Genomic DNA, 25,049 nt, shown 5'->3' on the forward strand with positions numbered 1-25,049 from the left:
TCGTACCAGAAGCGGGCATCCATGCGGTCTCCATCGCTGGGGGAATGAGAGGCTCCCATGAGTATTAACGCTGAAAGGAGTGTAACAGGAGTGGCCAAGGGATTGAATGTTGGTCGGTGGATGATTGGGCAATTGGGAGACCAGATGGACCAGTAAGCCTCGAGAAATATACGAATCTTGTGAGGCGAGAAGAACTCGACGCACATAGACTCTATCTTCGGTGACCAGGATGGTTCAGCCTCTTGCAAGGAATGAAACCTGGCAATAAAGCTCTTCCGTACGCAATTCACCAACTCGAATGCTTTTGTGGCCAGTTCATCACCGCTCCAAGTTGTGAGATGCTTCAGGTCAGAGATTGAATGTCTTGAACGTCCCATAGTTATATTAAGGCCACTTGAAATGAACTTGTCAGGTGGGTCAATACACCTGTGACTTGGTGGCCCACCAGCTGATGTGCCAGACTGTGGAAGGATTATGGGAGACCAGGGGCTGTCGTCTGGCATGTGAGAAGGCTCATCAAGGCTGGCCGCAGTAGAATTGATAAGCAAGTGTTCTTTCAGTCTTTTCAAGGTTGCCTTCCTCAGCATTTCCAGAACAGCGTCCGACTCAAAGGAGCGAACCAAGCCAACATCCTTGATGAATTGGCCCAAGAAGTAGAAAGATACTGCAGGATCCTGGGCAAAAATTGGCAATTTCGATGATGACCAGAGATGCGTCGTGACCGACGGGTGTGGGTTTTCAAACTTTTGAAAAGGATGATCACTTGCTTCCTCCATCGTCAGAGTTCCACCATCCCGTGATACCCCATGAGAAGACGTGAAGGCTCCCACCTCCACACCAAGATCACCCTCGTTGGCCTCATCGCCACCACGATCAAAACTTCCAGGTGACCAGGCTGTGGAGCGAGCGTCGGAGAAGTCGCTCAATGGCTTACAAGGCTGCCCAACTATTTGCGGGATAGTGAGATATTCGCACTCTTTTCCGTTCGCGAGACAAGTTCCACACGGCGATCGTAGATTGCATCGTCGTTTATATCTTGCACAGCGCAAACAAGCCCTTCGGCGAGGATTTGCGGAGCGAGTGCAGATTGAAGTTGATCTCGGGCTACAATTGCGTGAGTGTCGTTTGAGGACGTCGCTAGAGAATCGATTGGTCAAGGAGTCTCAGCTGATAAGAGGAAGAAGCATACCTGCGTTTAAACCCTTTTCCGCATTGCGAACAAAGAAAAGGGCATGTAGAGGTATCTGCAGGTCATGTAGAATGAGTACCACGGCAATGATCCGCAAAGAATTGAAGAGGTCTTACGAATCAACAGGTGTCGATTGAGATGCTCCAACCTGCCATAAGACTTGAGGCATACGGAACACTGCAAATTCGTATGAGTCGAAGACATAGTTCACCTCAGGGTCTCGTAAACGTCAAGAGACCGCACATCCCTGCACAAATGAAGCCAAACTTGGAAGGGGACCATATGCTGTATCTTTAGAGGTGACATGTTTGGTCTGCAATGCATCAGGATCAATCAACCTATTTTCGGCTCGAACCAAGTGCAGTTGCCGAGATGCACGGGTTTACCCCAGCCTGAGAGTAAAGTAAGTTGGGGCCCCGCATTCTCACAGATGGTATTTCTTGGATTCGATGCCCTTGCTCTCCGGGTTGAGAGAGCATGTCATCGACCTTACCGTGGAAACTCCGCATCTGTGACGAGTTTCTATGCTTGGTGTTTGGAAGTAGCGTGTGCTCGCAATTCTCAATAGCGAGGTTCAGAGGCTCAAACCTGGACGGAAGACAGCAACCAAGTCAGTGTCTTTGTTTTCAAGCGTGGCCATGATCCATGAGTCAACAGATGTTTTGAGGCAGCTGGAGGGCCAGTGCTCTGTCGCCAGGAGATTTCTAGCAAACAACAGTTCGTTGAGTTAGCTATGGGAATTCGGTAGGTTGACGTCATGATAATTGACAACAGGTATCTAAGGGAAGGAGCGAGAGGGACTCTTGGTGTTTATTGTGGAAGGTGTAAACTCGAGTCGTGCCTACCTAGATACCTTGAATACCCCTGATTCAGACACGCTCTTTCCCCATGGCAATGACTATAGATTGTGGCGCTTGTAGAATAGGCAACTGCGAATGTCTCTGCCTCTAGGTACGAAGTACTCAGGACCTGGTTACTTCGTAATCTTACTTACGAGTAGGGGATGGGCCTAATTCGGACCCCATCAAGCGTGTCTAGGTGATGATTATTCCGCCCGTTTCGGCCGATCAGTGGACTCATTTATTACTCATTCGCAAGCTGGGGGTCTGGGACTCGGAGGCGAACGAGGCGCCAGTGGACGATGTCTGGGTCCGGAAGCTTAAAGAGCCGATAATCCCGCTGCCACTAAAGAGACGCTCCTTCCCATGTCTTCCGAGTCCGAATTGCTGGACGAGGAACTTCTCTGAAGGGTTCCAATAAAGACGACTTTAAATGATCTGCCTAAGGCCGGAGGTCACGGCTCCCATCTATTCATGTGTTTATTCCCATCCGCGCATTTCTCGCTTCTCGCATTATTACTCTTCTTCGATCCCATCCATCCCACCGCTCTGAATGTCTCTGGTGGATGATTCATCAGAGCAGCAACCCCTCTTACAAATTGACCTAAGCTTTGAATGCGCCCGCCGGACGCCGCCGCACGGATCCGTCCTTGGACAGCAACACTAACCATCTAGGCCTTCTTGCTGAATAACAGAATACTTGAGGTGTTTGGTTCTCTACTGTCCACCTAGCCGCTCCTTTGTCATCGCAGCTATAGCCGACTGGCGACTGGCGACTGGCGAACAGCCATCATGGCTGACACACCACAATCCAGCACTTCCCCAGAGTCGGGAGAGGAACCCACTGGCACAACGGGCGGTAATCAATCTGCTTCTAAACTCCCGGCTTCCAAGGATAAAGAGTGTCCCTACTGCCACCAGCAGTTCACATCGTCCTCCCTCGGCCGTCATCTGGATCAATTCATCTCAAAGAAAAAGCCTGATGGCATCCACAATGTCGATGAGATCCGTCGCATGCGAGGTGGTATCACAAGACGCACTGCCCGAGGCGGAAAGAGAGACAGCGCTCCTGGAGATCGCGACGACACCCGCTCTCCTCGTCACAGTCCCCCACCTCCCTCAGAGCCAGCCGTGTCAACCGTGTCGACTGACAACTTGAACCGTGTTCCTCCAGGAGGCATTCAATCCCGCATCAACAGACTCAATTGGTTGTCCACTGGCGTCATCAACGATCCTACCTCTCTCGATTCCCCTATGCCAAATGCTCCGCCCACACCCGCCCTTGTCCATAGTCCTTCTATAGGAACCAAGCGCACCTTCACCATGTATTCGCAAGACCTAACCACCGCCGAAACAAATCGGGCTCTTGAGCTCTCCTTGCGTGAGGTCTTGGATTCCTTGCGCGCTGCTACCAAACATGCGACTCCGAAACCGAGTCCGTTCAAGTTCGATGTTCAGAGTCAAACATATCCCGGCCTCTGCTTGAAAGTTTTGTCCCCTCCAGCAACCTTGTTTCAAACGAGTCCATTTAGTACTCCCACCAGCATTCCGATCTCTCCGCCAGGCCCAGATCAGCTAGCACCACTCCGGCAAAAACTCACCAGTACCATTGACTATTGGAAATGGCAGGCCCTACGTCTTGCCCAACCCACCACGTCAAATATAGCCGAAGAGGCAGATTTCCTGACCCAGAGCGCCACGCAATGGACGGAGAGTACAATGGCTCACCTCGAGGCCAGTTTCCAGAATTGGATGGCACATCCCATTGAGATCCGCAACTTGTTGTGGCAGGTGGAGCTTTTACGAGCTTACAGCACCGAACAGCAAAAGGCGACCGAACTGGAGGAAAGGATCGAAAGTCTCAAACAGGAGGCCACCCAGTTACAGCAGCAGGTGGAATATTTGAGTCGCTGCCAATGGCCTCGAGAGATGGCCCTCTGGCCGCCCAAACGCAAACCGTTTGGACACAAAATGCGTGAAGAGATCCGACTGATCAATCTGAACAAACTGCCTGCGCCCGATGGTGTTGAAGATATGGTAGAAATACCCGATAACATCCATACTCGAGGGGACAAATGGGATTTTGATAAGCTTGTGTCCAAGTGGAAGTCTTACATCAAGGAAGATAAAAATCGCCGAATCCCCCCAGTGCAATCCAGTGCGACACCAACCGAAGGGCCATCCATCAAGATTGCCGATTACCACAAGTCTTACGTTGAGTCTCCGGTCAACGGCGTATCCATGAATGGTCCCTCACCTAATGGGATGGAAGAAAGACGTCGGAGTACGAGAAATCAAAAGGGCAATATAAGCATTGTCTCGGACTATTAATGAAGCATCATGTCGTTTAATTGAACATTATATATTTGTACTCGGTCTTTTCGATCAAGGCGGATTCTTGAGATATATATTCAGAAGATATAAGACAAATCCCAAACCATCGTTCATGGTGAACGCCCAAATTTCCCATTTCCCAGAGTCCGATCATATTCATTCATGTGTACACTCATATCGCATCCCAGATATGCCCCAATCACCAAATCAAATCGCTCACAAATAGCTTTTTCTCAAAGGGTTTAACCATCAAAACCACGAATGTCTTTCATCCTCGAATCGAATCGTCCCCGAAATTGTGCGTTGGCCGGTATCCACCACGACAGGCGGAACATCCGGTATCACTTCATCGTCGCCGTCGAGCTTGAACCGCACAGTGCGGACCACTCTTATTCCTCCTCTTCGTCGAGCTCTTTCTCCTGCTTGGCAAACAGGCTCACTCGATTCTGCACCGCGTAAATCGCATAGCCCACCAGTGCCAGCACGACGAAGAGGATGATCACGATCAGTGCGATGACAATGTTGCGTTCCATTTTGATTGATGTGATGTGAGTGTGTCGCTATGGGGACGGATTTGGCCCGCGTGTGAGAGTGAGAGGATAGTTTGCGCGGGGCGGCTGTAAAGGTAGCGGTGTCTGTGATTAGGCACGGTTCGAGCGATGGCAACGCAGCTACGCTTCGAGATCTCAAATGCGAGAAGGAATTGAACACTCGGAAGCGTTTCGGCGGAGGCGGGCTCAGACCTGGACCGCTGAAGAGAGCTGAACTGTCGGGCAGTTGTCTGATGGGGATAGGTTGCGATTGGTGGCTGCGTGGAGAAATGGGTCGCGGAGCAATAGGACAGTTCAAGCTTGTGAGTGTTGTGGTTGTGCTGGTGGGGGTGAGGGGAGGAGATGGTGGAAAAGCAAAAACACCACTTCGCGCAACCGGCGGATCTATTTTGACTAGATGGGGATGTATAGCCTGGAAGAAGGTATATCACAGCACAGGGAAGCAATTCGAAAAATGTGTATGTCCAATTGTTGGAAGTGGCTGTATCGAGTCTGTGTTTGTGTGTGGAATGAAGAACAGCTCAGTAGAATAAGAATGCAGAGAGGCAGTATACATAGGGAAATGGCAAATTGGCTACCCAGCCCCACGAGGTATCTTGTTGATGGCTGGGCCACTTGTACACCATACAACCTGTAAGACGTGTGGACGTGTGAGACCGAGTGGTTGGGTGGTTTGAGACAACCTGGGTTATTTTGGAGGAACAAGGCTGCACATCGCCTCCCAACCACGTCCAGCCACGTCTTATATGGCGCTAGTCTTGTTGTGGACATTGACGAGGCTGGGGCTACTAGTATCGATCCGGTTAGGTCTGCTGGAAAATTCAAATCACGTGACTGGCCCTGGTCTCCGCACGCAGCATCGTGGGTCTTTCGACCGGACGTACTCCCATCCCATGATGAAGTATTTAATTCGAAGGAAAACTATCAAGATTCTGTGTACACAAGAACAGGAGTCCCAAACCCCGCAAAAGAGTGACTTCACACTTGTGTACGAGGTACCTAGGTACGAGGTACGTAATCTCTGTGTTTCTAGTCCAACGCATTTTGACAATGACGGTGCTGTTTGCATCGTATGGCGGCCACCTACAATGAACTACTCCGTATCGCTCAGCCTACGGCCGAGAAATCCCTTTTTGCGCTTCATGGGGATTATTGGAGGCGAATCAAGTTATCGGTCCAGATGAAAACGTCAGCTGTTGTCCACCAAGCGTGGGAATGAGAAATTCTCTCTTTTGAAGTTAATAGTGGATGGAGCTTGCCCAAAGCTCCAAGGCTTCCTGGGCGATATATTTGGTTAACCACACCTCGCTTTGATCACTCCTCATCCCAGGCAGCCCCAACCATGACCTTCTTTTCTTATAGCGCTCAGACTCTAACCTAATGTCCCACCTACGTCAATGGTTTGGAACTTTCCAGAATACTATAATTGATTTTACCGCCATATTCAAATCATGAGTATCGACATTCTAGGTTCGCAAACTATTGGTACTACCAGACTCCAGCGGCAGCATTATGGAAGTATAAACCAGATAGCTTTGCTGCCCGCAATGAAAGTTACTCGTACGATTGATGGCCTCAACAATTCGTGTGTTTCACACCGGACCTGATGAAGATACAAATATACAACCATTCGTTCTAGTTACTCAACCCGAAAAATACATGCTTCAGTCTACAGAAACAACTTCGTCATGTCTTTCAAAGCTCTTCTCACTTCCACGCTAGCCTTATCCTACTTATCGAAAGGTGTGCTGGGCTGTTCGCGTGTCACATATAACAGTGGCCCGGCAGATGGCAACCGCACTGTGATAGGCCGTTCCATGGACTGGCTGACCCCAACCAACTCAAGCCTGTTTGCTTTCCCAGCAGGCTTGCAGCGCAATGGTAGTGCGGGAACCAATTCAGCTACGTGGACAAGCAAGTACGGCTCAGTGATCCTCACTGCGTATGATTTATCTACCTGTGATGGTATGAATAGCCAGGGTCTCACGGTCAATCTGCTGTACCTGGCAGATGGCGATTACGGCCCAAGAAACGCGTCGATGCCAGCCATGTCACTCGCCATTTGGCCCCAGTACTTTCTCGACATGTATGCCACCGTGGATGAAGCGGCCCGAGATCTCTTCACTGAAGGAGGTCAAGCCAAATTCCAAGTCCGCACCGAAGCTTTGATTCCTGGAGTACCAACTCTTATGCACGTCTCGGTCAGCGATGCTACCGGCGACAATCTCATTCTTGAATGGCTGGATGGGAAATTGGTCGTGCATCACGGAAAAGAATTCAATGTCATGACAAATGAGCCCAACTATGACGATCAGATTGCAATCAACAAGTACTGGGCACCAATATCCAACTCTTCACTTCCCGGGACCGATCGTCCTGCCGATCGCTTCGCGCGTCTTGCACACTATGTCAGCGTCGCACCCGCCTCCTCAGAAGTGGTCTCTGCCTTGGCGACTACCAATGGGATGATACGGGCAGTGTCCGTCCCGATGGAACCGATCAACATAAACACCCCAAACATCACGCCAACTCTGTGGAGGACAATTGCGGACACCAAGGACAAGGTTTACTACTATGAAAGCGCATCGGATGGTAGTTTCTTCTGGGTCGATCTGACTCAATTGGACTTGAGCTCTTCTGGTCATACACTGCAATTGCCCATGGTTGGCGTCAACTGGACCGAGAGGGTGGGTGACATGACTGATCAGCTCGAAAAGGCTACACCCTTTAAATTCATGGAGGCCAACAACTGAAAGACATATGGCAGTGCTGGAGGTAGTACATACTGCAGCAGATGGATTTAGATAATGTGAACTCCTGTAGTTATATTCTCGGGGACTCTCTAGGTATGAAAGAGACCTTAAGATTCAAATCGTGGCGAATCATTATACCTTTGACGGAGCGAGAAGCCTGTGTCTATACATCGATTGAAATGCTCTGGCGTCCTATATGCCGCTAGTCTTGTTGTGGATATTCGCGAGGCTGGCTGGAACTAGCAGGAAGCGCTCGTGTAGACTAGGATTAGCGCTGGTATGATGTTGGATGATGTTATGTGATCAGTTGGTTTCCCCGCACACTCGCTACTTGTGTCTCCTGCTGGTGGATGAAGTCCATTCTTCCCAACTTGTGTATACAGCACATACTGTCCGAGTCTCCCTGGAAGCTGTTTGAGACACCTGCCACTGCAGGGAGCTCAATGATGCTTCTAAGTTACGAAACCTACAACTATTTCTGAGCCACTCAGAACTGATGTTCCTCGTGTCGTTATCTAGGGCATCATGGCCTTTCATACGAGGTGTCTCTGCTGGATACGACAATAACCAATAAAAATGGAATTTTGTTCGTGTCATGCACTTTCTCCTCCTTGCGCAACCCATCCCCATTGGTGATTGATGGTTGAGCTCAAAGCCTCCTTCCTGGCTAAGAGATGCCATAAGGAAGAGAATGATGGTCAGCTGCACCAAGGAACTTGGTGGTGACATTGCCAGATTCTGCTAGAGATCTAGATTTTGGCAACAATAGCCCAAATGTCCTCACTTACGTTGCTTTTCAGGATAGTCTACTTTGTCCATCCAGAAAATGATCAGCATTGTTCTTGGAAATAGTGATACATCATGGCCACCCAATCTCCTTTCGAAGCTTCGGGAATTCTTGTGCACGGTGTGTATATGGGCCAACATGTCAGCAATGTCTCCATCGTCTATGCTGCCAACCAGCTTCCAACTCCGTGGCCGTGGATGCTCATCAGTTATACCCTGTCCATTGTGATTGCTGCAAGTAGTCTCTACTTCTCCAAGAAAGCAGACAAACAAAAAATCGAACACGTACACAGGCCGACAGACAATCGTGCACCGTCTAAAAAAACTCGGCAAACTGCAGCAAATCAAAAAACGTATACCACCGCTTCTGGGGACATCATAACGAGACTTGTTACTGGCGAACTCCTCATCTCACCGGCAAAAGAGGTCACGCATTTCACGCAGCCAAAAGATACTTCTTCACTTCAACAGCGCGAGATTGTCGAACAAGAACGCAGGGGTGGTCAAACACCACGCGCGGTCTCAAAGTGGAGTCAGTATGGTACCATTGGAGCCCTCGTGATCAACACCATACGATCTGTGGCAGTTGTTCCTATCTATCGCAATGCTCTCACCAGACGCCAGGCGCCAGCCTCCTCACCACTTGTACTACTGCTTTTGTCGAACATGACTATAGCAGTCCAATTGGCGGGTCTGCCATTGCTTGTTGCGGTTGCGGATTTTATTATTGTCTATGTGTTTCTCGCGATTATAGCCTTCAAAATCAATGCAGGCCTCACCTGGGGCGAAAACACTGGAAATTTTACTCATTATGGTACCTGGAAAGTAACAGCAGGTAACTGCCCGACAATCAGCTCCTGGAGACCTGTCGATAAACATCCTCGTGGTTGGGCATCGCAGGCATGCTGGTTCCATAGCAGTGTGGGCGGTTGTGATGGTCGAAACACTACCGAGGCTGACGTTGACTTGCTCATCACCAGTACGCTGGGCGCTGTCGAGGCATATACTGGCCTGGTTGTTTTTGGTTTGACGACTCTTGTGATCATTTACCTGCCAATACCTTTTCGAAAAGAACTTAAACGACTACTGCCTAAGCGGAGACGTCTGGACAAAGCCGAAAATTTAAGGACACAGTCTGCAGCTTCAGATTCGCGCCGCACGGATTCTGAAGAGGTTCCGTCCGCAGCACCATCGGAGCCTGTCTGGAAGCGGATTTTTCAACCTGGTCATGTAGTTACACGTCGCCAAAAGGTAGGCGCCGTCGTGACGCTCCTGATTGGCATTATTATTAGCCTTGTTGTGCTGCCACTGAACATCCGTTACCAAACTTATCCTCCATTCCAATCTATCTCCGACAGCTTTGGTCCGGAACAGAGTTTCACATCCGAGGACTGCGTCGAGATTTATAACGAAACTAGCTTGACTGGTCAGTCCCGCGCTGATAACATGCCGTACCAGATTCACGGTAGCTGGTCAGATATTTTTATGGTGAGACCAACAAATAGCAAGTCTGGCTACCTTGAGATATGGGTAAAGGATAAGCAAGCTATTATCGGCCACCTTGTCGGCGTACTTTGATGGGCCTGCATTCTAAAAAGGAACATGGCATTTTTATGCTATAATTAGAACTTGTTCTGCGTCCCTGGATATTTGGCCGAGTCAATCGTGAGCTTGAACTCTCTTCTATCAAAATATCTCTACGCTCCCTAGCAAGTCTATGCTTCGATGTTTTGGCTATTATATCTAGTCTATGCGAGGTAAGTGATCTCGTCTTATGGTGTTGGGATACTACAATGAATGTTCACGTGAGGGTCCATAATCCAGCCTATCGCCCTCTTCAACTTGGGCAAATCATTGTTTATCACATCACGAGTCGCTCCCTAGCGACTATTTCAGCAATCCTCACGGATTTTCTCATGCCCGATGCCGCTACTACTTCACACGTCTCAGAGGGACTTTCAGCTTCAAGTTGCTTGCTTCCTCAAAACAAAGGTGTCAAAAATAGTACATCCCTCGTCTGTGCACGGATCAATACCTAAAGAAGGACCTCGAAAGAACATCATTTCCTTTGTTTTACATCACGCTCACAGATAATATTGGGCCGCATGACTTATCCTCAGCAACAAAGGATACCAGAGAGTAACACTTCCAAAGTCCAGGAAATGACTACAGATAAGTCATTGTTACAACCGGGACAATGGGTCTGGATATCTGCAAACGCCTGCCGGCTCTTCATAACCACCTTTCCACGCCAACACTGAAATCAGTTTCTCCGCCATGCGAAAGCCAGAGATCATTCCGTCCGCAGATCCCTCACTTCCCTCGGTAAATGCTCTCAGCACGACCAGGTTTCCTGGCAATATGCCCGCCATCGGATTCATCAGCATATACCAGCTTCAGCGGCGATCAGGGCCTTCGATCTCCACGTACACCGACATATATCCCTGAATCCATGGCGGTCACCTCATCCACACCCTATGATCACACAAAAGCTCTGGATGAGAACTCATCCATACATTCCGACAATACCCGCATGTCTCTGCCACCTACTCCAGATCAACCCTTAGCATGGATCTGGGTCTGCCACCTCTGCCATTCGCGGTACCCACTCGGCGTCACCCGTCGCTGTCTCGTTGATGGACACTATTACTGTTCCGGCGAGGCGAACCAGCCGAATCTGCGTAAGAAAAAGAAAAGGCAAAGCTGCACCAGTGAATTCGACTATGTCGCGTGGCGGGAATGGGGCGAGTGGAAGAAGAAGGCGGCGAAGATCCTCAAGAGTTCTCGACTGGGCCGCGGCGGTGGGAGTGGAAGTGGGTGTGAAAACTGCGTGTATCCCAGCCAATGTCGATACCCTCCCGAAGTCAAGGATCAAGTGGAGAAACCAGCTCAGCCAAAGACCACGGCTGGAACAACTGTCACCATCTCATCTAGTCCAGAAGTAACGCCCCCGACCACGATTCAAGCAACGCCGCAACGAGAAAAGAATGAAGAGAAGGTATTTCAGTCCACATCAAACGAGAATGTCAGCTTCGACCAGATCCTACACGGGATATTTACCGACGAAAAGACCGCCATGAAGATCGATTCAGCGAAGAAAGAAGCCATCATCAAAAAGAAAGGTAATGGCAGTGGAAAGCGCAAGAATCCCCAGCATCAACTCGCGTATGAAGAGGAAATGGCGAACGAGGCGGCCAGGCTCAAGGAGTTGGTGGGTGTGGAGTTGTGGAATAATCTTGAGGATATAGACCTGGGCAATTTGAAGAGGAAGGTCGATTGATTGAACCTCGTCTGGTGAGGATTTTGGCTCGGTCTGCATACAGGCCTGGGATTTGGTGTCATTTGAAGTCATAGGAAAACAGGTATTCAGTTGTATATTAGCGCCGTTGCGGTTTCACAGCGGACGTGGGATGTTCGATGACAAAAATTGATCAGCCGCATTCCCTCACATGCCTTATCCTGTGAACGAGTCACCTTCCTGCCTACACAAGCCTATTTCCCCACCAATTGACCCACGTATTCCGCAATCGCCAGCATCTTCTCCTCAGTATACCGTCTCCCTACAATCTGCAGACTCACATGTGCACCATCGTACAACTCGGCATCATAGTCGTCGAAGACCTTCTTGTCCTGCTCGTTTAGTGGCTTGAAGTTCTCAGCATACACGTCTTTGGTCTTGTCCGCCGTTGTCACGGGCACTACAACACTGGTGTAATCCAGGCCGTTGACCCACACGCTATAGCCGTAGTAATTATATTTCTCCCGGCGGGCCGCTGGATAAGGCGCGAGGGCACCGATGATGCCGTCAACGGGGCGGTCGGTTCCGGTCACTTGGGCCGTGCTGTTCCAGTAGTCAAGGTATTCCTTTTGGAATTTCCGCTTCGCGACGTTGTTGGCGGCGATGGCGGACGCCGTGAACTCTTCCCGTGCGTTGGGCCCGTAGACGCCGCTGATTTGTACGGCCACATCTTCCCCGGATAGCCCGAAGGCCGAGTGCACGTCTTTGCCGCCGTCGTACATCCAGGTTTTGAAGGAGATAGCCAGAAGGCGTTCGTGGGATGGAGGCTTCCACTCGATGATCTTGTGGCCGGCTTTCGAGAGCAAGGAGGCCACCATTTCGATGGCGCGCGACACGGGTGGTTGCGGCGTGACAATGCCGTCGGACTTCATCACGCCGAAGCTCAACTGGCCGGTAGAAGAGGATCCGGTGGACTTGACAATGTCTAAGATTGCTTGCTCTTGGCTGTCTCGCCATGGGAGGTCGACGACGAGCGGGTCGTGTAGCCAGGGCTCTTGTGAAAGAACCGCCTTTGTTAGGAGTTTGACTGAGCGAGCCGTCGTGGCGAGAGGACCAACAACGGAGAGGATGCTGTTCTGGCCATCCATGCTATTCGCCATACCTTCATATGGCAATCTTCCAGATGTTGGGCGGATGCCGTACAGGCCATTGAACGCTGCAGGAATGCGAATTGACCCGCCAATGTCGGTACCGAATCCTCCTGGAGACCCTCTCAATCCGATCAGCGCCCCTTCTCCACCAGAACTTCCTCCAGATGTCAAGTGTCGATTCTTGGGGTTCCACGTATACCCAATGATGTTGTTGACTGTCTCACCACTCATCAAGGTATGCGGAACACTGGTCTTACAGTAGAGTACCGCACCCAATGCCCTTAATTCTCTGACCATTTCGCTCTCAAACTTGCCTTTGCGTGGGTCGTCCGCAACACCTTCAAAGGTGCCAATCCAACCAACATATCCCATGGTAGTCTCAACGTTCTCAACATGGAACTGATCTTTGAGCGATACAGGTACTCCATGTAGCGGACCGATTGTTTTCTTGTGCTCGGCGAAGTACTCGTCAAGTTTCTTCGCCGATGCTAGTGCTGCATCGAAGAAGGTCTCATGGAGACAGTTGAGTATCTGATGGGCTAATGAGGCTCGATGACAAAACGCTTCGGTGACGGCAACAGCAGTCCATGCTCCGGCGGCCACCTTCTCAGCAATGCCAAACGAGTCTGTTTCGGTGATCTCAACTTCTTCTGAGCTCAGGAATTGTTGGATGTATGCGCCTGTGACATCCTTTTGCTCCTCTACTGAAGGGATTGATTTCAGAAGCCACTTCTCTTGGATGGAAGCCAGTATGGCTTCGCGTTTCGCCTTTGCTCGAGACTGCCAGTCCGTTGCCATTTTCCTGCCGTGCACTTGTGATACTGGTACTCGATCTGGTAATCGATCGGGACGGAGAGCAAGAAAGACACGGATGTCAGTCGTGATATCTTTGCGGAGAAATATCGACTACAGACTTGGAGACCTGTTGGAGAGCGCACATCTCCAGGAGCGTCACCTATCTTCGGAGCTGCCTTTTTTGACATAGTTTGGCAACTGGCCGAGGCCGGCTCAATGGGTTCACCTATCTCCATTCGAATGACGGTCTCCTTCAGATGGGATCATGATTTGTCATTTGTCGTACGTTGAGATTAATTCGTTTGTTGTTCATCCACCCCCGCCAAGCCTGATATTGACTGCTGGGGGAATTTCCGGGCCAATCTTGTAACCAAAAAGGACAGGTGCCAGAAAGAATCTTTGGAACAGCATGCCAGGCGTATCTTGACTCACCTGACATAAGGAGTACATCTCCAGACTTCAACCTGATAGTGCATGTATGACTTCCATCATCGTTTCCTGCGATAAATAACGCATCGCAGCCGATGCTTACACTTATCAGACTGTTTGTGCAGTCCTCACTTACATCGCGATGTACACTGAGTGTGTCTCCAGGACTATAGAAGTTGACTATTGCAGCTTCTGGACTGACATCAGGAAATAACCCATTCATCAGAGACGCTATGTCCACAGGGAATGCCGGCGGGGTTTCAGAAGGGTAGACTTTATGCGTCCAGTCGTATTGCCCTCCCAGAGTGACCCAACGTAACTTACTGTCGAGCATTTGTCTCAATGTCAGGGGCTTGTGAATCATGGGATCTTTAGGAAAGAGCACAGAATCTTGCGCCTGACTGAAGAACGAGACGGGAGGGTCTCGATACCCGCTTGGAATGATATGATGAAGGTCAAAGTTGGTCTTATGAGCAGGATTCGATAGATCACGATGAAGAAGCTTTTCCAACAAGGCGATTTGAACAGGTGGTGGAAGAAGTGATGGGAATAAGTAGAGGCCTTCAGTGGTCAGATAGAGGACATACACGACCAAAGGGCGCTCATACCAGGCATACAAGAAACCTCAAAAGCAGCCTTTGGAAGTTGCTGAACGCTAGCATGGTGTGAATACAAGTCCACGGGAATAGATGCGCAGAACCTCTGCATTATCTGTTCATAGTTCACGGGTACATTGTCAACCGTTTTGACACGTGTAGCTGACAGATCTACCTGAGCGTTCCCCAGAAAGACGTCAGATACTAGATGTTTAGAGCTATGCTCAAGGTCAAGATCTGAAGCCTTTCGCCAAAATTTGAAGAGTCTTTTCATAGACTCAGGAGGCTTTGCATGAGGATCAAGTTCCTTCTTCAGAGTTTTTGCATCTTCCAGAGAAGACATGTTCTGTTGGCTTAGGTATCAGGTCAAGGTACGCCACCGGAGGCGTATAGAGAGATGATGTTTCGCTTCGAAACCCTCTTGCGACCTTATTGCAAGGTTTGAAAACAAGTTGCTGAACACGTCATATTCCAAGAAGGTGAGAAGAAAATTGAAACTTGACGCGACTGGTATTGTCAAAAGCGGCACGAAACTCGACGCGTAGATGGGCACCGATTTAGTCAGTAAATCTCGCCATTTTGTGCTGCAAAGCACAGCCTTCCAGGTTGAGCTTGAAGCTTATTGAGTTCAAGAAGCGATCGACATCGCTGCTTGTCGCCAGATCCGATCGATAATCATGCATGGCCTCTAGGCGTTCATACAACAATGATGGAGAGGATTTCGCAATCGGTCCTTGGTTACTATCATCGTAAGTCACAAATCCATCCGTCGGAACTTCTGCCCATTCGCAGTGACTCGTCAGCGTTTCTACGACGCGTAACAAAGGCGCCCGATCAGGCGTTGGGGGCTTGGCTTAGGCGCGGGGGGAGAACCATTTGGCCCCTGTGACCCCGTCACTGCCGCGCGGGACGCCTGCAGTGGTCCGCGAAGCCCCTCTAAACTCCAGGCACCCTTCATGCGCCGAGGGCGTCCACTTGGGTCCTTACGAGGACCACGCGAGGCTGTGTCTGCAACAGGACTCTTCGCGCAGTCGTTTCCCGAATCACCATTGAATCACGTTGCCTTATGCACTCGACGCACTCGACTCCTCAGATTCGTGGCTGTGTAAGACTGGGACAGACTCCAATTCAGAAGCAGGCCTTATTGGATTTGTTTTATGTCTTTCGCTTCTTCATATCAGACTTGTTGTCTCCATGAACTGGTATCTTGACCAGGCACAGGACCCATAACCCCATATCACGATGCTTGACGAAAACCTCCCCAGTAGGTGATCCCTTCGAGTTCACTTGACACTAATTGACTGACTCGGCCAGCTTTCGTTCTCAAACCCTCCAAGGACAAACCCAAGCAGTTATCCACCTTCCTCTACTCTCAGTATGGTTCAGAGTTCGAACCTTCGTACACTCTCCGTCATCTAGATCCTGAACAACATGCCTCCAAAAACCGATATGCTGCCGCCCTCTATGACGCTTTCAGTACTGAAGTCCTCTTCGCTGAGGTTCTACTCATACCAGAATGGACTCAACCTCCCTCTCTTTCCGAACAAGCCAGAGCCAACGGTACCGTACCTCCTCCTCCCGAACCTATTCTCCCTTCCCAATTCTCAATTCAACTCTACAATCCCGACCAACAAATCACCGTAAGACACAAGCCCGCGGGTTTCACCTCTGCAGCATCATGGGAGTTCGAAATGCCACAGCAGACTTTCCGGGCCCCATCGGCTTCCGCTCTCGACCGAAGTCAGCACGATCCTACCGCTTCAGAAGTTACCCCCAAAATAGGATTCAGATGGAAGAAGGATGGGAAATTCTCCAAGGATCTCGCCTGTTTTCTCTCCGGGAAGAGTACTGATATTGATGGTAAAACGAAGCACAAAGAACCCGATATTACTGTCTCCATCTTGAAAGGCTTGAAGGAGCTCACGCTGTATGAACCCAATCTACAAAGGGTGGACATCGAGGACACAAAAGGATTCGAGGTTGTCTTACTGCTGAGTGCCATGGTTATTCGAGATGTATACTTTGGCTCGCTCAAGGAGACTTTCAACCTCACCACAACCGGGCGGAGATCGAACCCAGCCAGCCCTACATCAGGGCCTGCCATTCTAACCGACTCATCTCGGCCCTTGCCGGGTTCTCCCCCATCAAATAGCATGGCTCGTAACCCTCGGGTCCCTCCAACTGATCCTCGGAGTCAGTGGGAAATTGATGCCGAGACTGCTCGGTTGAAGAGACAAGCAGAAGAGGAGGAACGCTTACTGAGACGAAGAGAAGAGGAAGAAGAGCGCAAGACAAAGAAACTGCTCGCTGCCGAAGAACAAGAACAGCAGAGACGGCGACGAGCCCAGATTGATGCAGAGACGGAGCGACTGAGGATGCTCTATGGCCAGGAAGACGCTTCTGCTCGCCCTGCCATTCCCCCTCGAGTTCCTCGGGACCCTAGACAGCAAAGACATCATTCAGACTCCAGACAATCTGCTTATCAGCAATCACAACAGGTACTCAGCCCTCAAGCTTCGTTTCCCAATTCTTGGGGTGGGCCTTCTGGACCCCCTGGACCATACATGTCGGGCGCCGCGTCTCAGTCCAGTTTCCTCAGTCCCCATCCTCAACAACAGGCATTGAAGCAAAAGTCGAGCATTTTCAATTTTCGACGCAGAAGTGACCACGATGCAAACAAACTTCAACGAAAGAAAAGTGCCGTGTTTTGAGCCAACCGAGCTTCCTATTTCGGTCGTGGGGACCCTGCATGGTTTGATCGTCGGTCATACTCCGACATCACCATGTCATCATTCCCACGAAATAGCCTGTTGGTTATTTTATCCTTCCACCAAATCAATATTTGTACAGACTTGAAATATTCTTCAAATCTTTCGCAGATACCAATATTCATCATGGCATCCGCTATCGGCAAACGCATTGTCTTCACCGGTGGCTCTGGCAAGGCCGGACGACACTGCATTCCCTACCTGTTGGAGAAGGGACATCAGGTCCTCAATTTAGATCTGATCGACTTCCCTAAGGACCATATTCCAGAAGGAAAGACGGTTTACACCATGAAAACAGACTTGACAGATGGCGCCCAAACATTCAATGCCCTGTCGTCGTTGTTCTCTATGGACGAATACGCCCTTCCTAAACACCCCGGGCCACCAGATGCAGTAATTCATTTCGCTGCATACGCACGTAACATGATCGTGCCAGACAGTGAGACCTTCCGTGGCAACGTGATGAGCACCTACAATGTGATCGAATCTGCGTGCAAGCTGGGCGTGAAGAAGATCGTCATCGCCAGCAGCGAAACCACCTACGGAGTCTGTTTCAGCCAAGGGGACGATGACTACCACTCCTTCCCACTCGACGAAGATACCTACGACCGCAACCCGATGGATACGTACGCATGCAGCAAGCTCGCCGGTGAACGCATTGGGCGCACCTTCGCCCGCCGCTTCGGAGTGGACATCTACGCTCTCATCATCGGCAACGTTATCGAGCCGCACGAGTACGAGAGAGATTTCCCACGGCACGTTGGACAGCCTGAGACCCGAAAGCGCAATGCATGGAGCTACATCGACGCACGCGACCTGGGTCAGATTTGCGATCTGTGCGTCGCAAAGAATGGCTTGGGGTTTCAGGCATTTAACGCCACGAACGATACGATCACCACCAGTATCCCGACAGAGGAATTTCTCAAGACGACATGTCCCGACACACCAATCACAAGAAAACTCGAAGAATGGGAAGCTCCGCTGTCGAACAAGAAGATCCGAGATGTGCTTGGGTATAAGGACGTGCATGACTGGAGAAAGTACTATAAGCACCAGGGTTAAGTTTAGCCTCGTGGATGACGATGTATAGACCCGAATGAACCAGAACGTTCGCCTATAGTGTAAATATACAGTGATATCTATCAATCACATATCATATTTTAGGCTCGCTTTTTGATTTTTATCTACTCCTCATGTCCTCAAGCTCACCCTAGCCTCACGAACCCACAGTGATCAATCCAAGCGTAACGCCTCCTCATCCAGGACCCCAAACAACTCCTCCACATCAGCGAGCACCCGTTGGATCCCCAGACTCAACTGCCCCGTAACAAGGGCATAAGTATACAGCAGACTATAATCCTCGTCAGTAGTCTTCTGCTCGGCTGCATCACTGCGCCTGTACGCAAAGACCTTGGCCAGCAATCTGTCGCGGGTATGTTCGATATTCGGCAACGCGTCACCGGAAATGGCGTACTCGAGCTTCATGGACGAGGCGAGCACATTGAAGAGATGGCTGATGCGGCCGCAGAGCTGGGCACGCTCCTGGGCGGTGGCACGCAAGAGGTGTTCTTCGCCCGGGGTGGCGCGCGGATCGACGAGGATCACCTCGTTCATGGCGTGGAAGGCGCCCAGGAGCTCCTCGGTCGAGCGCAGGATGCGCGCGTACGTGGCGTGGGGAAACGGCCGGCGCAGTTCGAACTCGGATTTCGACGCGTCCGCCAGCCCTTGCAGCGACGAGAGGAAGCGCTGCAGAGAGAATTCCTCGCGCAGGTGCATGTATCGGTGTGTAGAGATCTCGCCGGTGAGTGTCGACAAGGGGTCGCGCTTCCAGATGAGTCCCATGCGCAGCCAGAGCAGCGAGATGCCATCTTTCAGTTTCTGGCGCGCCGAGCTGGGCCACACGACTCGCGTGATGATCAGGCCCCACAGACAGCCCGATATCACGGCGGCGACCCGGTGTCCGGCGATAGAAAATATCAGAGGGTTGTTCTTGGAGTCTTCTTCATCGCCGTCGTCATCGTCGTCGAGCGCGCTGATGCTGTAGGCGTATAACGCGCTCAAGTTGTAGGTGAGCATGATGAAGCGGCCCATGGGCCCTTTGCCCTTCCCGATGATGATGTATGCCGTCCAGTATGCCATGCAGAAGCCAAAGAACGCCATGGCGAACGGGTCACCCTGGGATATCTCCCATGCAGCGATGGCGAGTACAGCGCCTAGACATGTTCCGAGGATGCGAGAATAGCCAGTGGTATTTGACGCTCCTATCGTCATGCTGCACACCAACATGTACGTCACTAAACCCCATTCTCCACGCCAGTGGGAGTAGAATGGCCGGGTGGCAGGTATGAAGCTTATCGAGGCATATAGCATGGCTCCCAGTCCGACTTTGATTGCGAATTTGATATCGTCCCGGCGGAAGAAGAAGGCCGCGTCGTAGAAAATTTGAAACAACTTTTGCTTGAATCTGGATCGCTCAGGCCATACCGGTTGGGCGTACATGTTGGGGACCTTGAGCGAAGCGGCGTTGATCTGAAGATTGAGGTCATTGGCCCTGTCAAGTATCTCGACAAAGTCGGGATCGAGGCCATCGAGATGTGACACTTCATGGGCGGGTTGCCAAAACTTCAACCAGGTCCAAGTTCTTCCCACGGGATTCTCATCGACTTCAAGCTGCAGTTCGTCCAGTATCAGCAAATAGTCCCTGATGGACTCGGCGACTTGAACAAGAGAGAAGGAGAAATGGCCGCAACAGGCCGCAGCATCTTCCCAGTCGGCTTGTATGGGAAGCGGGCGGGCTCTGTCCATATCCTTCTGTCCATAGATGATGCCAAGGGACTCTTTCCGAGTACTCTTGTACAGATCCAGTGCACGATCGAGGCTGACCTTGAACTTTGGGTTCGTCACCACTGCATAGTGGTTGGAGGCGTCAAAAGGGAAATCGTCTAAAATCTCCTTCAGTGTAAATGCAAGAGATCTCATGGACGGCCCAAGATTTTGGATAAAAAGCTCAAATATCTGGGCAGGGGTACGGTAAGGCTTTTGGTCATGAGGAGGACGCTCTGCAGGAATTTCATCGACGGGCGTATTGAGGTCAAAGTAGTCCAGCACACTCTGGTCATTGACGTTGCTTCCTGCGGTGGAGAAGGTATTGAAGACAGCAGGGGAATAGCCGGCCATATTGGCCGACCGCGTCCCGGTACCGAAAGGGGGCTCCTTGACAACAACGAACTGCATGGCCGCCGCACTCCTCAAGCCTCCAATACTTTGCGAGACTCTTTGAATGCAATGTGCCAGCTTTGTCTCGATCAATGCTTGCCGTTCAGTTCCAAGTAAGTAATGTTCGTACTTTGACTCTTTCAAGCCCTGACCAAAGGTCGCGGAGAGCTTCTTGTGGCGATCAGTCACGCTGGAGAGGACGCTGTCCTCAAGTTCGGATTCGTCCCCGGACAGAAAACTACTAGTAATCAAGGCCAGCATGTCAGATAGCGCGTCCGTAGAGTCGAGGAGATTCTTGCGGAGCTTGGCACGGGCGGAGATAGGAAAGACCAGGAATGAGACCAGCATTGTGGCAATGACACCGCTGACGACCATCTTGAGAATCTGCAAGATCTTCTCTACCGAGTAGTCGCCTGCCTGCACGGCGCCTTCTTTGGTAAGGATGGTGACCAGAGCCAGCGAGGCGAGTGAACAACCAATATTCACCAGCGGATCGTTCATTTTCAGTTTGACCCAACCGACCAGTCCGAGCGCGCCTCCAACAAAGACAATCAACACTATTGCATGGCCGACTTTGATGAGATGGACCGTGTCAGCGAAGAAGGCAGAGACAGTCATGCTCAACAGCGAAACCACGGCCGTGTACAGAAAGGCCGTGCTGGCTATGAGCAAAGCATCCATCATGCTCCCGAGAGATCTTGCAGGATGAAAGTAAACAGTGATAGTAGCCACCATATGTTTCGAGTCTTGTTTCCCCAGTAGTTGACTGATGGGAGGGACGAAAGTCGCCAGACTCCCCAAGAGATATGCAACTGCGCATTTGAAGATTGCTTTTCCAGTGTCTGAGAGTATGAATTTCCTCGTCTTGGTCGCATAGTCTCGGGTCTGATCTATCCACCTGCTCGACCGGGACCGCGGGTGTGATGCTTCCCCATCGTATCTTGCATGGTATGAAAGTAGAGGGGTGGTATCATCCGCATGGTCAACATGGGATTCTTCACCATGGGCTCCGTCGACATCGTGGGTGTGCAGGGTGAAGGTTCTATTCAACCTAGCTCCGGTGGATGGGTCGATATAGGATGAGAATCGTAGCTTCGTATTGCTCGTGTTAGTAAACGAGATCTATGGAAAATTAGAACTGTCTCTTACACTGGCTCTAGGATCGATCGCATCAGCTCGATGTTCGGTCGAGGCCATGCTGACACGAGGGAGAAGACTCCTGCATGAATTGCAGACTTCTCATACGTGGCCTATCGGTGAAGGAGCACATGTTTTGCAGTTCACAACCATCATGTAGTGAGACAAGGCCAACTCAACGAAATATAGTGTGTTGTTGATGAAGCTGTCAGTGCCAGATGCAGTCAAATAAACAAAGTTGCTTATCGTCGCTTGTCACCTCGGTAGAAAGGCCCCCGAGATGCGGCCCCATACCTTTTTCCGCTGGCATTCTATATCTTTCATGCTGCATCACGACATTGAGCAATGTTACGAAACGAATCTCAAGTCATTTTGATCGTATCAATATTCAAGCGCGTCGATCCCGCGAATTAGGGCATGGAGAACGACAGGTAGGAGGTGTAGTAAGTCTGATTAGGGAGTTCGTAGGGGTATGAAAAGCTGGCATCGAGATCAAAAGAACCTGTTGAATATATACTGTACCACGTCTTCGCATCATAACATATTTCATCCTTCAGCGCCAACCTTCGTCAGTGCTCATGACCATGACAGACCATTTCCACCACTCGGATCCGCATTTGCAGCCGCATTCGAATCCCAACCCCAACCCTCCGCCGCTTCGACCCAACTATACCAGTTGACATTGCCGCTCAAATCCATCTCGATGTCAGTGTTTACTTCAGTTCCAGAGAAGGGGTCGACTGTCGGATCGGGTTCCGGGGTGTCCCACAGCCAAGCTGCTGGGCCCGGCCCGTCCAGGGGCAGCACGTTCAGCCACTCTGAAGATACTGCTGGGAACGGGTTGTTTGACGGTCCAGGTCGTGCCTGTTCCCAGGACGTAGGTTGATTGAGCGCGTGTATTGAGTGTGTTGCTTCCAGGTGTCTAGGATGGCTGGTGGCCTGGATTTGTCTTCTTGCTTGCTCGTCTGATGTAGAATACATTGGATCGAAATTCGTGGCAGATGCGAAATATCCTGGTTCGGAAGTTGTGAGGTGGCCCTCGCCTGACGGATGAGTGCAATCTGCGCATGTTGACGAGTCGCGAGCGACGGCATGAGAGGCTGACTGCTTCGGTACAGCTACCAATTGACGCCAGTGTTCCCTGAAATGTTCAGGTGTGGACACGGATGGCAACACCCCGGAACTCGTCGGCACTGGCATATTTCTATCTGCTTGCTCCAAGCCAGCAGCTGCATCAGGGTCTGACTTTAGTCGATGAAGCTCAGCCACACGATGCTTGCGGACTGTAGCCATCAACCTGCGAAATGGTACCCAAATGCGTAGCTTTTTGTTCGACACGGTCTTAATTGGCAGTAGCCAATTGCTATGGAGGGCCACCCATCCCCGTTCAATGGTGGGCGACCACGGGCGGCGAGAGAGCTCGATCATGAGATACACAATGGCATACCAGTGGGAGTAGATTTGGAATATCCAGCGCCATTTCCGACATCGTTCTTCCGAATTTAGGGCGTGATTGTACTCAATGATTTCTAAGGCCGATATCATGAGATTGGTCCTGAGCTCATCTGAAAAGGTTTCGCTTTGGTCGGAGAAGAGGATGGGGAGAAATGACATCAGTCTCAATTTGGCCATGACGAGTCGCGCGATGGTCACCGAGACCCAATAGTTAATGTCGCCAGCCTCCTCGCTATGACGAAGGTAGCCTTCCTCGAATGTCCGATAGATTCCATTGACCAGGTGGTTTTGCCGTTCTAAGCCAGCTGCGTCTGTGCTGACGGGGGATGCGAGGAGTTGCTTCGTCACATCGCATAGGCCAGCACAGATGTAGGCAAAGGTCATGTCTGTCACACCCTCGCGTGCTACTGGCATATCTTTGGTATCGACATCGATATCTGCGTCGTTGATGTTGAGAGGAAACTTTGTATCAAATGTGCCAATCTTGATGGCCAAATCGGTTCCCTGGTCTTCAGAGGCTTTCAAGTCGAGATTGCATACAGCCCACCAGACCCTTCGCCGGATCTCGATCTCAAAAGGTGTCAAACCTTCCAGATTGGTCCCATCCCGCTGCAGGCCAAGGAATTGGGACATCCTGATCACGATTCCAGCCATCATCCAACAATACTTCGGACTGTCGTATCGACCGACGAGGCAGAGAAAGACAGAAAGGGCCTGAACGATGGTGAGTTCCGGGTTGTTGAGGAAATCCGCCTTTGCAAGTGCATACTCTAGACCAATACGATACTTGAGATTGAGGTCCGATTTGGATTGTCCGAAGTTGGTCACTACCTGTCAGAAATGATTAGCATAGTAAACGAGTTACACGTCTTGCCGTATGAAAGCTGGGATGGCCAAGGTTGAACTCACATCGTCTTCTTCCATAGCGGTTACAGTAGCGTAGTAAATAGAGAACATCAGGGCTTGGTTGGCAGGAGTCAAGCGGGTGAGGTCGCCGTTGGGTATTTCTCTGACCATCTTCCGGACTGTGGGGACGTGTACGATTTGTAGCATAAAATTGACATTCTCGGCGAATGTGTCTAAGAGGAACGGTATCTGGGAAGGCATCGGGTGGAATTCGCGTAGGTCATGTGTCGGAGTACTCAGGTTGTGTCGGAACAAGAACGCATGACGCTCTAATGGCGTCCTTTCCAGTTCGCGCGTGGCAGCAGGTGATTGACCAGCCGAAATTTCATCTTCTGAACTACCGGAACCCTCTCCAGCCAAATCGACCGAACTTTCCCTCAGGCCGTTCAACTGCAATGACCGCGTGAGCTATCGTATGTAGACCATAGGGGAGGGAACACAAAGGGGTACTAACCTCATCATTGACTCTAGACCAGAAGCCGCTGCTCACATAGTGATTGCGATTCGAATCCTGAAGGACAAGCCGGCCAAACTGCAACTGAGAGTCGTCAGCACTGTGAGATTGTAGCAGTCTGCCAACATGGCTTGTATTTGTGCTGCTGGCCTCATCAGATCTTGCAGGAGAGTTGAGTTCAGACGACTCGGTCCGTTCAGCAGAGGCAAAAGCAGACTGTGCCTGCTCGAGCTGACCACTCAATTCTTTGACGAGACCTTCAAGGCTGCGCAATCTTTGGGTGAGCTCACGGAAGGCCGGTTGGGCATCCATGGATGGCCGAGCATTTGAGCCAGATCCCTGGGCTTGGCTTGGGTGGTGGCTTAAGTTATTCGTGAGACGATCTAAGCGGCGGGTCCATCTCGGTGGACGGTTGTTTGATGGAAAGACACAAGGGGTATTTGCTCGACGAC

At 50.7% G+C, this 25,049-nt stretch overlaps 9 protein-coding genes across 9 annotated transcripts; 6 read left to right on the forward strand and 3 right to left on the reverse strand.

Moving 5' to 3' along the window:
• Positions 1-2,820: 2,820 nt before the first annotated feature.
• Positions 2,821-4,359, forward strand: LTR84_001204 (uncharacterized protein; the record flags this gene model as incomplete). The annotated part of the gene is made up of 1 exon (XM_064844830.1): positions 2,821-4,359. One exon carries the CDS (start codon positions 2,821-2,823, stop codon positions 4,357-4,359), a length of 1,539 nt encoding a protein of 512 aa, XP_064712690.1.
• Positions 4,360-6,601: 2,242 nt separating this feature from the next.
• Positions 6,602-7,666, forward strand: LTR84_001205 (uncharacterized protein; the record flags this gene model as incomplete). Its single annotated transcript, XM_064844831.1, has 1 exon — positions 6,602-7,666. One exon carries the CDS (start codon positions 6,602-6,604, stop codon positions 7,664-7,666), a length of 1,065 nt encoding a protein of 354 aa, XP_064712691.1.
• An 861-nt stretch (positions 7,667-8,527) lies between these two features.
• On the forward strand, positions 8,528-10,030 carry LTR84_001206 (uncharacterized protein; the record flags this gene model as incomplete). The annotated part of the gene is made up of 1 exon (XM_064844832.1): positions 8,528-10,030. One exon carries the CDS (start codon positions 8,528-8,530, stop codon positions 10,028-10,030), a length of 1,503 nt encoding a protein of 500 aa, XP_064712692.1.
• A 751-nt stretch (positions 10,031-10,781) lies between these two features.
• Positions 10,782-11,732, forward strand: LTR84_001207 (uncharacterized protein; the record flags this gene model as incomplete). Its single annotated transcript, XM_064844833.1, has 1 exon — positions 10,782-11,732. The coding sequence occupies one exon, from the start codon at positions 10,782-10,784 to the stop codon at positions 11,730-11,732; it is 951 nt and encodes a 316-aa protein (XP_064712693.1).
• Positions 11,733-11,944: 212 nt separating this feature from the next.
• On the reverse strand, positions 11,945-15,004 carry LTR84_001208 (uncharacterized protein; the record flags this gene model as incomplete). Its single annotated transcript, XM_064844834.1, has 3 exons — positions 11,945-13,674; positions 14,069-14,626; positions 14,674-15,004. 3 exons carry the CDS (start codon positions 15,002-15,004, stop codon positions 11,945-11,947), a joined length of 2,619 nt encoding a protein of 872 aa, XP_064712694.1.
• Positions 15,005-15,903: 899 nt separating this feature from the next.
• Positions 15,904-17,372, forward strand: LTR84_001209 (uncharacterized protein; the record flags this gene model as incomplete). Its single annotated transcript, XM_064844835.1, has 2 exons — positions 15,904-15,925; positions 15,976-17,372. The coding sequence occupies 2 exons, from the start codon at positions 15,904-15,906 to the stop codon at positions 17,370-17,372; spliced, it is 1,419 nt and encodes a 472-aa protein (XP_064712695.1).
• Positions 17,373-17,555: 183 nt separating this feature from the next.
• Positions 17,556-18,491, forward strand: LTR84_001210 (uncharacterized protein; the record flags this gene model as incomplete). Its single annotated transcript, XM_064844836.1, has 1 exon — positions 17,556-18,491. One exon carries the CDS (start codon positions 17,556-17,558, stop codon positions 18,489-18,491), a length of 936 nt encoding a protein of 311 aa, XP_064712696.1.
• Positions 18,492-18,662: 171 nt separating this feature from the next.
• On the reverse strand, positions 18,663-21,842 carry LTR84_001211 (uncharacterized protein; the record flags this gene model as incomplete). The annotated part of the gene is made up of 2 exons (XM_064844837.1): positions 18,663-21,737; positions 21,795-21,842. 2 exons carry the CDS (start codon positions 21,840-21,842, stop codon positions 18,663-18,665), a joined length of 3,123 nt encoding a protein of 1,040 aa, XP_064712697.1.
• A 516-nt stretch (positions 21,843-22,358) lies between these two features.
• LTR84_001212 (uncharacterized protein) lies at positions 22,359-24,909 on the reverse strand (the record flags this gene model as incomplete). Its single annotated transcript, XM_064844838.1, has 3 exons — positions 22,359-24,068; positions 24,147-24,533; positions 24,598-24,909. The coding sequence occupies 3 exons, from the start codon at positions 24,907-24,909 to the stop codon at positions 22,359-22,361; spliced, it is 2,409 nt and encodes an 802-aa protein (XP_064712698.1).
• Between the last annotated feature and the right edge of the window lie 140 nt (positions 24,910-25,049).

The sequence above is a fragment of the Exophiala bonariae genome (genome assembly GCF_035927105.1).
Source record: "Exophiala bonariae strain CCFEE 5792 chromosome Unknown scaffold_1, whole genome shotgun sequence".
In the NCBI taxonomy this organism is placed as follows: domain Eukaryota; kingdom Fungi; phylum Ascomycota; class Eurotiomycetes; order Chaetothyriales; family Herpotrichiellaceae; genus Exophiala; species Exophiala bonariae.